At 47.6% G+C, this 12,808-nt stretch overlaps 1 protein-coding gene across 3 annotated transcripts in view; it reads left to right on the top strand.

Moving 5' to 3' along the window:
• Positions 1–12,808, top strand: part of FAM8A1 (family with sequence similarity 8 member A1) — a 201,286-nt gene that overhangs the window by 122,225 nt on the left and 66,253 nt on the right. For all 3 annotated transcript variants that reach the window (XM_069613599.1, XM_069613601.1, XM_069613600.1), the window contains exon 3: positions 11,605–11,728. In XM_069613599.1, the coding sequence (XP_069469700.1) occupies positions 11,605–11,728 (124 nt within the window). The remainder of the gene's footprint in view (positions 1–11,604; positions 11,729–12,808) is intronic.

Below are 12,808 nucleotides of genomic sequence, written 5' to 3'. Positions count from 1 at the left end.
GCAGGAACTTCTTTCCCGATTTTATTGCATCTTTTAATCATGCCTCATTGGCTACAAAATCCAGTATCGAAGCACTGTTCCTTGAGATATTTTGGGCTGGAATGGTGGGTGATTATTCAGGTAGGAGAGCTAAAGTAAAGTTCAGCCCATTTATGTAATGCTACTGGCTTACTCTGCGCACTTGATACTTAATTTACTGAAAAATGGATGGGCCGATTTGTGATTGTGGGTAGTCCCGTAGTCCCGAGTAAGGAGTCTTGCTGGGAGGATGTACTGTGTGTGTGTTATGATGGGATTTGTGTGTTTACTGTGTTGTGTCCCTGCATTCTAAATTAGGTGCCCTGTCAGTTTAGGGTTCTAGATTCTTTAATTACCGTTCTATATTCTTGCAATGTGATTTTTGCCTTTATCCTTTTAAGGAAGGGTGGGTATTTACTTGTTGCGGCCCGCACATCCACATTAATGCTTATACTTAAGTTCTAGAGATGACACGTATAATCATTGGTACACATTTCAAGTTGCATGCTACTTGCAGGCATAAATTCACTTGCTCCCTTAGTTATCCACATACACACCGCACGTCATTTCTTTTACACCAAGAGTTATTACCAGCCAAAGGCTAGTGTCGAGCGCAAAGTTTAAGGCATGGTCATTCTAGTTAGTTTTCTTTTCATTTCCATGCTCTGATATTTTGAAGAGACCGATCGCTAGCTAGTTGAGATACCTACAAATGCTTTTAGTGGGCGCAGACTTAAACTTTTATCGAAAAACTTTACTGCTGGAACTCTTGCCGTGGGTTCAGCGTATGTGTAGGTAGTTCAGCGCTTAGTACGAGGTTGGCGATTCCTGAAAAGCACCTTTACTTTTGTTGTTTTGTGTATGGATATAGTCCTCTTTACGTTTTGTAGCTTTGAGTGTATTGGGATCGATAAGTATATGGGATTTCTGGTACTTGGTTTGCATGCTACCTCCACTGATGCTGAGGTTTAGATTAGTGCTGATGATTTTAGGAATGTTGTAGTGTGTATCTGCTGCTGTTCATGTTGAGTGAGTGCCCGCTTTGGGGCTGTAGCCATGTTCGTTCTGTGTATGGTCTTCTCTGTCATGCTAGTTCTGATGGGGTATTACAGATATGAGACTGTTGGTGTTTGGTTGGGGTCAGGAGGCCGCAGAAGTTAGACTATTCCCTCTAGGCGGTGGTGGGGGGGTCGTGTGTGAAAATGTTTCTTTCCCCCACATAAACAGTGTTGTTGTTTTGGAACAACAAATCACGATTGTGAAGTTGGTTTTGGGCATCCGCTCGTTTGAAGTCAAGTAGAGGTAATTTGTGATTCTATGAGCCACTTCTTGGGAAGGAGGTTGTGGTATATTAAGGTAGAACATGTAAATGAGGCTTTGCGTCAGTATTTGCCTTGCATGCCTCAGGACTGGGCTTGTCCTTTGATTTGAAGTGCCTGGGAATTTCACATTATTCGGTATAAGGTTCTGCTGGTGGTAAATGCATGAACAGTGGCACACAATAAAGTGATGCAGTTGAAAGACACTGGGACTAGCACTGATTTCTTAAGTGCTGTTTGTTTTTAAGAATGTGCCTTAGGGAACATGTAAAATAACGTTGGCTCCTTTTTGTATATTTTGTTTCCCCCCCCCCCAACCCTTGAAACCCTTTTTTGGTTCCGTGATGTGGTTATTAATGACTCTACATATGGATACAACAATCAATGTGAAATTTTAATATGTCAATATCTGGTAATGTATTGAATATTTTATATGTGCGTGATTTGGTTGGTTGTAACTTTTTCTTTGGAACATCATTGTAATTGACCAGCCCTGAAGAAGACCTGTTTTAGGTCGAAACGTACGTTGGCTATCCATGAAATGAAATTGACATTATCTATATAATGAATGTTTTATGATTATTGAATATCGGTGTATAAGAGAAATTTATAAAACCTTTATGGACTTCCATTATAGTTGACGGATGTTTAGTATAAGGGTGTAGTGCTTTGGTCACACCATTTAGAAAGTTTTCGTTTTTTAGGTGACTATAGGGCTCGAGTCGCCTGTGGTGACCTTTGCAGGCTTTAAACCCCTTCTCACTAATATTACTAGATACTCAAAAAAGGGCTCCTGGCTTGGCCCTGATTTACCCAGGCAGGTAAACAATTGTATAATAACACAATAATCAGGGTGACTGAAAACACATACCTTCATAATAGTACTCCTACGAAAAAAGACATTATTCTAAAATGCTGTCTGGGTCAAGGTAGAATGTTTTGACCCAGAGTTTTTAATGCACATGAGTATATCAAAACAACAAAACAGAACACTCTTTACTTATAAAAACTCTGTACGGAATACACAACAGTACAGTCCAGTCATCTTGACTGGAAACGGATAATGGTAAGCATGATTCTTCCCATACAAACATCTAGGGAGTTCAATATATAGATAAAATGTGGGCACAATCCATAAGAGTGCACAGTTGACAGTGTTGGTGATGGACACTGGTGCAGAAAAATGGTTTGTCGACACTACTGTGTTGCGGCCAAAAATCAGCCTTCTAATGGAGCTGGCGTGTGGATGGCCTTCATCAGGACGGAGGAACAAGTGTTGAGAGAGAGAGGGGGTGTCTTGTTGATCTCTGTCAAAGCAATGACAAGCTATGCGTGGTTCAAAAAGTATGTAGGTTCAGAATCAATTATCATTAACAGAAGCTTATTAATGCTGAGATTAGTAATAGACAGTGATGATGATCGAGCACAACACTTGGCTTACCGTATGATAGGTATCGCTGCGGTGGAAGCTTGTGAGCTGGTCCCCTTTTTCAAAGTACAGGAGATTGTGGTCACAGAATTCTGTGGTATCTAGGTATGCCCGAGTGCCTTTGGGGGGACAAAAGGGATTCCCGGAGGACTATTTAGTCTAATGGTGGGTCTGTACACCCACCCCAAGAAATTGTAATGAATGTTGCGTGTTAACTCTTACCAGAATGACGTTTCACTGCACTCGTAGTATCTGGCTTCCGTGGATGGGCCGGTGGATCCTGTTGTTCCTAGTGTTCTGGTTACACAAGGACTGTTGATTGAATAGGGGGGAATCATTTGAATCTCCTTTGGGTAACTGCACTCACTATTGAGTGCCAAAGCCAGGGGTTGCATGTCAGCCCTGGGTGTGAGAGGGCTATGTGCAGTGGCTAGAATGGTTGTGGGGTCTGATAGCAGAGGAACTATAAATAGGATGGACGGGAGTGATTCACACAGTGAGTGAACCAAAGATTGCATGCAGGTCCTTGGAGTGGGTGGGCTGTGCGTCTGTGGTCTTGGACCTAGTGATCCCGCGTGTGAGAAAACAACGTGACATTTTGTGCGTGTGTGCGTTTTCCTTGATCCAGTGAAAGATCCAAAAGCGCACTTGTGGGCCGGTGGCTTGACACGAGTGAGCCAGCGTCCGCGCCCTTGTATGAGGGTGTACATGCGTGTTGGCTTACCGTTTCGGAGCTGTGAATGCTCTTAAACAGCATAGATCTGAGAGCCGCTGCTTCTCAGGTGGCTGTGGAAGTGAATGGCCGCACGTCTGGTTAGCGATGACGTCAGGTGTTGCCTCGGCAACCTCGGCTTTTAAACCCATGACAGCCATTTTGGAAATGCTTTCTGGTTGCTACGTGGTGCTGCCATGGCAACGCCCCTGGCGTCTAGCTAGGGTGGACTGGCCTCTTCATGGCAACAGCATGGTTTAAAATGAAAATGCACAACGTCCACTCATCTGGTCCTGGTGTTTTTTAGCCCTGTGGGGTATATGTTGAGGCGAAACCTCCTGTGCAATCAATAGGATAATGGTGCATAGTAGTCACCGATTTTAGCCATGCAGAATATTTCAGTGAAGGCATCTTACTAAATATTACTAAATAGAATAATCAGAATAATAGATTTCGTCAATCACATGGGTTTGTCCTTCGCTCAATGAAGTTGCAGCCCCTTTACTTATGATCTGCATAGAGTTTGCTTGTTCTCAGAATCTATCCAGCTAGTGTACAGATAGAGCAGTGGACCACTGTTTTGTGAATCGGGAAGCTACCTGAGGCTAGTGATGTGTCATCTTTTCCCTCTCATGTGGTTAGTTTGCACATGCGTGGTGCTTTTCCTGATGTTTCAGACATCAGCTGTTGATTGGTGAGAATGCTGTGTTTCGAAGGGATTGGTTCCTCCGACGTATTAATCACCAGAGCTGTGCTGCTTTGGAAAATTTTCTACGTCGATAAGCGTATCCTCGAGGGCCTCCGTCGAGCTGACGTCACCCGATGTTATAAGTAGGATGCACAATGCCCATAGCCTCAGTTCCGTTTTTTCCGCGAACGTGTTCTCTTAGGAGTTCTCGCCGCGTCTCCCTTCTTCTGATTCTATCGGTTCTTCGAACTTGGTTTGTGAAATTAAGACCATGGGCCTCATTACGACCGTGGCGGTCCGGAAATAACGGTGGCGGTAAACCCGCTGCCACCGTTGTTTCCGGACCGCCTGATCCCGACCCCTGCAGGCGGGAGGTGATGTTCCCGCCAGGTCTGACCTGGCGGGTTTAACACCGCCCGCCTGCAGGCGGACGAGGAAACACCAGCAGCATTACAAGATGCTGCCGGTGTTTCCATGATCCCGATTCCCATTGAGTCCCATAGGACTCAATGGGAATGGGGATTTACACCATTCCGCCTCCGTGATTCCCGGAAAACCGGGGTTGTGATGCCCCGGTAATTCCGGGAATCACGGAGGCGGAATGGTAATACGAGTCCGGCGTTAACCAGGCGGTTTTACCGCCTCGGTTAACGCCGGACTCGTAATGAGGCCCCATGTCTTCTTCTTCTTCTACCCCGCGGTCGGGATTCAAGAAGTGTCGGGACTGCGGTTCCAAGATGTCACTTACGAACCCGCAGGACGTCTGCCTCTGGTGCCTCGGCGAGGACTTCGCCACTGATGACTGTGATGAATGCCAGTTTTTGACGTCAAAGGCCTTGCGGGAGCGAAAGAAGCAGCTGTCGGTAAGTAGGGTTTCCAACCCCTGAAAGTCGAAATCCGCGGGGCTTTCGACCAACGATTCGAGGGGCGACTCTCCGCATAGTCGGCGTAAGTCCAAGGGATCTCAGTCCCAGAGTGGTTCCCGCCATTCCTCTGCCTCTTCGAGGCACTCGCGGAAACGCTGTCATCGGTTGCCTTCCCCGTCCGAGGACTCCGCCAGACGGCGGGTAGCTTGTCCTACCAAGCATTCCTCTCCTGCGGAATGGGACGTATTTTGTAAGGAAATGATGGCGATTTTCGAGTCGCAGGGCTCCGTGCCGTCCGCGCCTTTGAGAGAAGCCGGCAAGGAACGCTCTAGGGCCACCGTTCGCATGACTTCGGGCTCGGGCGGTCGGTGCGATCACCAGGAACCTTCGAGGTCCCGGTCGGACAAAGTGATTCGCTCTAGCCATGCCCGCTCCAGGTCCTGGTCCTCGACGCCCTCGAAACCAGTAGAACCTGTGAGGTCTTCTTAAGAAGATGTCGACGCCATCAGCGCCATGTCTGTCGAGGGACACGCTTGGGGCACCGCCCTCGAGGCCTGTGTCGGTGCCATCGGCACCACGATCGACGCCGATTCCGTCGACTACCTCGACGCCTTTTGTGGAGGCTGTACCGGAGGAGACTCCGAGGAAGGCTCTGAAGAAGTCAGGGAGGCTTGTCTTTGATCCTTTTTCTGTGCCCTCATCCTGGGAGTTATTCCAGCCTCTGGATTATATTTCTGAGGTGGATGAGGAGTCTGAGGAGGGTGTGGTTCCTGATGAGGTTCCTGACCACTTGTTATCTGGTCATAGCCAGTTGGAAGACCTGCGTCAGTCTTTGCACGACGCCAGTGGTCTTGATACCTCCCGGAGGTTGAGTTTGGCAGGCCTGAGCCTGGTACGCATGCTGAATCTTCGTACAGGCGCCTCATGTCGAGGGTGACGGAGTACTTGGGGTGGTCTGCACCACCAGTGGATTTTCTGCAGGATGACCTGACGGATATCCTTGACAAGGTCCACCAATTGACCCCGGGCTGCCATTTCATATGGCTTTGCAGAGAAGGGTGGCGGCAGCTTGGACAGCTCCAGAGAGTCTTCCGGCAGTGAGCAAGTCGTTATCAAAACAATGCCGTCCAGCCAGTAGCGACCCCAGCTACTTGACTACGCACCCCACTCCGAAGAGTTTGGTGGTGCAGGTGGCTCCGGCCCCAGCAAAACATGTGTGGTACCCTACCATCCCTCCTGATAGGGATGACAAACGTTTTGATGGCTGGGCGAAGAAAGTGTTTTCTTCAGGGGGTATGGCTTTACAGGCAGCCAACTCCGTGTGTGCCTTAGCATGTTTCACTCACACTCTGTGGAATTGTGTGTCTATGGCGGTTGAACATATTCCCGAAGGGGAGGAACGGGATGGTTTTCTTGCCCTCATTCAGAATGGCAAATATGCCATGTGTGAATCCGTTCAGTCGGGTCTGGACGTGGCAGAATGTATTAGCCGGTCCATGGCGGAGAGCACCGTGATGCGCAGATTTGTGTGGTTGTGGAAGTCGGGGTTTGCGCCTGACGTACAAGCCCAGCTTCTCAACATGCCCTTTGATGGTGCACCTCTTTTTGGCAGCAGGGCTGACGAGAGCCTTGAGAGGTTGCAGACCTCAAAAGCTGCAGCAAAGTCATTGAGCGCTGCAGTTCGCCAACCTCTGCCTTTTCGTCCTAGGGGACAACAATGGAGGGGAGGTTCCTTTCGATACTACTCTTCCTTTAGTAGATCGAGGGGAGCTGCAAGTCAAAAGGGCCACCGTAGGAGTACCAGAGGTGGGAAACAAGGTACTCGAGGTGCCAAGGCCGCTCTGGCAGTTGCCTCTTTGCCCTCAGGCACTGCCGCAGCCACTTCAGCTCAGTCATGAGGCCATGTCCCCTGGTTCGCCTGTTGGGGGAAAGCTGGCGCAGCATCTTGTAGAATGGCGTGCCATTACTTCAGATGTGTGGGTTCTAGAAATCATAGCCCACGGCTACTATCTTCCTTTCCGGCAGAGGCCTTGCGACAATCCACCAGGGAATCTCTCTTTGAAGAGTCTGGATCTGCTCCTTGCGCAGGAAATAAAGTCCCTGCTGGAGAAAGGCGCCATAGAACTGGTGCCTGTAGTGGAGAGGTACAAGGGATGGTATTCCCTTTATTTTTTGATCCCGAAGAAAGACGGGGGATTAAGACCCATCATGGACTTGCGTGGTTTGAACAAGCTCCTCAGGAAGGACAAGTTCAAGATGGTTACTCTCTCTGAAATCCTCCAGGCCCTTCAGCTTCAGGACTGGTTGGTGTCTCTCGACCTCAAGGACGCTTACTTTCATGTGCAAATTAATTCCAAGCACAAGAAGTACCCGAGGTTCGCGGTTGGCGACTCGCATTTTCAGTTTCGGGTCCTGCCGTTAGGATTGACCTCTGTCCCGAGGGTCTTCACCAAGCTCATGGTGGTGGTGGCACCGTATCTCAGGAAAGGGGGATTCACGTCTACCCCTACCTGGATGATTGGTTGATCAGGGCGCTCTCTCCCGAGCAAGTCATGGATCATCTGCCAGTCACCTTCCACTCCCTTCGCAAGCTGGGCTTCTCCCTCAACTTAAAGAAGTCCCACTTGACACCTACCCAGCGGCTGCAGTACATCGGAGCAGTGCTCGACACATCTCTGGGGCAGTGTTCGCCTCCCCAGGTAAGGGCTCATCACATTCTGCAGATAGTGCACAAGATTCAACTTGCCCCGAGTCTCCCGGTATTCGAGTTCTTGAGGTTGCTCGGCCTCATGGCATCCTGCATTCTTCTGGTGCCAGAGGCCAGGTTTCGGATGAGATCTCTGCAATGGGCTCTCAAGCTCCAGTGGTCGCAGTCCTCCGGCAGGATGTCTGATCCCGTTCAGGTGCCGCCCTTGGTCACCCAGGATCTTCTGTGGTGGGCCGTCAAAGGCAATCTGATGAAGGGGGCTCCATTTTGGCTACCCTGGCCAGAGGTGACGATCGTGACGGACGCATCCCTCATGGGATGGGGAGCTCATGCCAACGAGTTGAGTCAGCGGTCGTTGGTCTCCGTCAGAGTCCAGACTCCATATCAACCTGTTGGAGCTGAGGGCCGTCAGGCTATCCCTGAAGGCTTTTCTGCCATCTGTGCGAGGGAAGAATGTCCCGATTCTGATGGACAATACAGTGGCCATGCACTACCTCAACAAAAAGGTGGGGGGCAGGTTCTCTACCTCTGTGCAGAGAGGTGATGCAGCTCTGGTTCTGGGCCATCCAGCAGGAAATTTCGATGTTGGCAGTTCATCTGGCCAGAGAGGAAAACATGGCGGCGGACGCTCTGAGCAGGCAGAGCACGTTCCCTCAAGAGTGGGAGCTGGCGCAGGAGATTCTCTTGGAGGTCTTCACCCTTTGGGAGACCCCACAAGTGGATCTCTTCGCCACCAGTGTCAACCGGAAGTACGAAAGATTCTGCTCACGGGAATTTCTTCAAAGAGGAGCCTTAGGGGACATGTTCGTAGTGGAGTGGTCCTTCCCATTGCTGTATGCGTTTCCTCCAGTCCCCGTCATTCCGCAAGTGCTGCAGAGGTTAGAGGTTTGGTTCCTGAATGATCCTCATTGCTCCGGCATGGGCCAGGAGAACGTGGTACCCGGACCTTCTTGACATGTCCAAATGCCCTCCATGCCGTCTTCCTTATCGAGACGATCTGCTCTCACGTGAGGGGTGGGGGGGGGTCAGGTTCTCCATCCAGAGGTCAAGTCCCTCAATCTTCATGCTTGCCGTCTGAAAGGTTGAGGTATAAGGATTGGGACCTCCCTGAAGATGTGATGGAGGTGTTGCTTTCGGCCAGAAGGCCTGCAACAAAGTCCCTGTACCGTTGCCATTGGAGAAGGTTCTGTGACGTATGCAGGGTTAAGAATGTGGATCCTTTTTCATGTGCCATTCCTGTGGTTCTATCTTTTTTGCTTTCATTAGCCCACAAGGGCCTGCAAGTGGGTACCATTTAAAAGTTACCTGGCAGCGCTGTCCATATTTAAGCGCTCGTCGGAGGAGTGTTCTTATTTTAAGATTCCTTAGATTTCCCAGTTTCTCAAAGGGCTCACTAATATGTCCGCACAGTCACCTTTCCAGGTGCCCGGTTGAGATTTGAACCTGGTTCTGAAATTCCTCATGGGAGCTCCGTTTGAGCCTTTACATTCTTGCCCTTTGAGACTGTTGCCCTTTAAAACCGTATTTTTAGGTGCGGTTACTTCCGCTCGCAGAGTGAGTGAGTTGCAGGCACTATCCGCTAAGCCACCCTTGGGGGGTGTTCCATAAGGACAGGGTTGTCCTTAGGGTTCGTCCTTCTTTTCTTCCGAAGGTTGTGTCGGAATTTCATTTAAGCCAGAAGGTCATTTCTTCCGGCGTTCTATCCTCCTCCGCATCCTGTTAAGGATAAAGAAAGGCTCCATAGGTTGGATCCCAGGAGAGCGTTAAGCTTCTACATCTCACGCATGTCCCTGGTCAGAGTCGACAATCAGCTCTTTGTAGGATACGCTGGAAGGTATTTGTGTCAAGCTGTTACTAAGCAGACCTTGTCCAGATGGATTATCTTGACCATCTCGGAATACTACCGTTTGGCGGGTAAGCATTCTACTAGGGGTGTGGCTGCCTCCACTGCTCTGCAGAGGGGTGTTCCCATTCGTAACATTTGTGAAGCAGCCACATGGGCCTCTGTCCATACTTTTGTCAAACACTACTCACTGGATTGTATCCATGGGCAATATATGGCCTTTGGTAAGGCAGTCCTCTATTCTGCAATTTCATTGGGCATTCTAAAATTTAAAATTCTTTTTCCACCTCCATACGTTGGTACTGCTTGGGGAGTCTGTCATAGATGTGGAATACATCGGAGGAACCAATCCCTTCAAAGAACAAGTTACTTTCTTACCTGGTAACGTTCTTTCAATGGGATGTTACGACGACGTTTTCCACATCGCTCCCTCCCTACCTGCCCCTCTACAGAATTTCTTATGCGATTGCAGCTTCCGTTTCCGCAAGGCTTTCTGTAGTCATTCTGGCAGAAGATTGGTGCCACACGTTTTGGGGGAAAAACCTACAACTCAGGCTATGGGCGTCATGCGTCCTACTTATAACATTGGGTCACGTCGGCTCGACGGAGGCCCTCGAGGACAGAGTATCGATGTCATTGACGCAGAAAATTTTCCGAAGCAGCACAGCTGTGGTGATTATCTGTCATAGATGTGGAATACGTCGTCGGAACATCCCATTGAAAGAACGTTACCAGGTAAGAAAGTAACTTGTTCTTTTTTCCTGGTACCACATACTTGTGGTTGCAGCGTTGTTGGGTACTTGAACTCCAATGTTGGTGGCAGTTCAAGAGCCACATTGCAGACAGCAGCTTGTGTATGGTACCCAGAGTGAGTACTGTTGTGACGTTTGCCGTGCCACGTTATTAGTGTTTACTGTGAGTGTGTGCTCAATTGCGTGGCATGTGTGTTTGGGGTGCGCAACTTGTTTCAAATATGGGAAAGAAGGGAGGTATGTGGTACATGGTCTTGGGTGCTGCAGTGTATGTGGTATGGTGTCTGTGTTGTCTCACTGGTCCTCCATGCATGCAAGTAGAATGTTTGGTATATGGTGAAAAATGACCGCTCAGAAAATGTTGGGTGAATGGGATGCGTGTCAGTTGAAGCTGATCTGTGTATGCCTGAGAATTGACTAGTTAGTGTCTCCCTGTGATGCATCTTACATGAAGCGTAACTGGATTTCTTGAGACTTTATATAAATAAAAAAGTTTTATACCTCCTGGCTCATGCTGGTACTTGCATGAAGAATTACTACTTTTCTAGTCCTGAACTCTGGATGTGAGTTTACTGCAAGACCCCCTGTAAAGATGCATGATTTGTTTACAGGAAATGTCTTGAATGAGTTAAGCAGGTTTTATGCATTCCCATCAAGGTAATAAAGAAAAGCCCACTGGCACCAGTGAGAATAAATAGAAGCACCAATGGCAGGGGAAACATGTCTCTCCCACTCACTGTCTTGCTCCACCCGCCGTTGCTATGGAATTGAAAGCTTGACAATGCATGCATTTATTCCCACAGAAAGACCTGTCTGGTCTTCCCCAGTTGATATCAACATAGCCTTGAAGCAAATTATGCAGTGCTTGAATTGAAGAGAAGACCGAAAAAAGTAAGGATGAGGCCAAACAAGGTTTCTCCCAAAGAAAAAAAAAACATGGGCCCGTAACAAAGGTTCAGATGATGGAAAGAGAAACGTTTGACTCTGCATTATAATAAGAAAGTTTAAATAAACCATTATGCTCCCATGGCAGTGCAGAAATGGAACTAAAATGCCTATCAAATGAAGAACATGCATGCTTTAGAAATGTTAATGGTCTAAAACCCATTTGTAAGGACGCTATACTTATTTGTTACCAACACAAACAAAGCCTGCATATTATCTCCAAACCACTTGATATACTTTCATACACTAACAGTTCAACATAGTTAACCGGTTTCAAAAAAGTTCATTCTTTGCTAATGAACCTTGCTCTTTTTTTCTTCTACAGGGACATTTCAAAATTTGCTATGCATTACATAATCGAAGAGATAGACGAAGACACATCAATGGAAGACCTGCAGAAAATGATGATTGTTGCTCTTATCTACAGATTGCTAGTTTGCTTCTACGAGGTAAATTATTAGACCAGGAGAACAAAGTACAAATAACCTGTCCCTTGGCATGACCGCTGAGTACTTGCACACAAAAGAAAAATATGACAAAGCGTGCCACCAGTAAAGAAGATGCTGGAGTGAAGGTATCATTTTAGCTCAGTAGCAGTAACTGTGCCATTTAGATGGAACTCATGCTCCGTGCACTGACGTACGTCCAAAGAAATCTAGATACACATACCAAACTTAATTAACTGGCACTTGTGATAACCTCTTCTCCTAGGCAGTTCTTTACTGGCATCCTTTGTCCTTGTTTTCGTACTTATTTCACACTCTGTTAGTAGGATTTGAGTTAGGGATTGGGATGATTTATATAGTGCACACTCCAGATTAAGTCGCCTCTTGGCAGTGAAGCCATCAGCCAGGCCTTTTGTCCTTTCATATGAAAGGCATTACCGAAGTCTCAGTTAGTACTTTAGTTAGTCTACAGTGTTTTATAATTTTCCAAACTAGTGTAGGAAATAAAAATGGGTTCTCCTGATGTAGGCTTACAATTTGTAAATCAAGTGAAGTGCTGCCACAGTGGAATTAGTGGCTGGAGACTTTGGTGTTTACAGAGTGTGAATGATGTTTGGAAGCATTGCACCAGGATTGCCTGCACCTTGAAGAGCAATGAGACCGGAAGGAGGCAGAGTTTTTAAAATCTTCTTTGTAGCCAGAAGCAATTCCGAAGGGCAGTTATCGGCGGTTAGCCACTGGATGGCTACCATCCATCACCTCTGGTATAGTGTTGATTTTGGTGTCTGATTACACCACTAGTACTCTTCTCTGAGTGTAAGTGATTCTTTTCTGTTTTACCCCCGCTTACGCTCTTTGTCTGTCTTTGGCTAAATAACCTTAATAAATTGACGTATTCCACAACTCGCAACGTTCTAACAGTGTATAATCTATGAAGCAAATTCATGAAATTGTCCAAAGTTGCATTCTCTCTAACTTCATCATCCAAGTAAGTCCTATGCCTTTACTGTTGAGTAGTTGATTACTATAACGGCAATGCCTCATGCCCTTGGCTCTGAGCCTGGTTTTGCAGTCAGTTGTAAG

Source organism: Ambystoma mexicanum, chromosome 5p (assembly GCF_040938575.1).
Source record: "Ambystoma mexicanum isolate Mex_15411 chromosome 5p, UKY_AmexF1_1, whole genome shotgun sequence".
Classification (NCBI taxonomy): domain Eukaryota; kingdom Metazoa; phylum Chordata; class Amphibia; order Caudata; family Ambystomatidae; genus Ambystoma; species Ambystoma mexicanum.
This window is presented reverse-complemented; position numbering and strand designations above follow the sequence as displayed.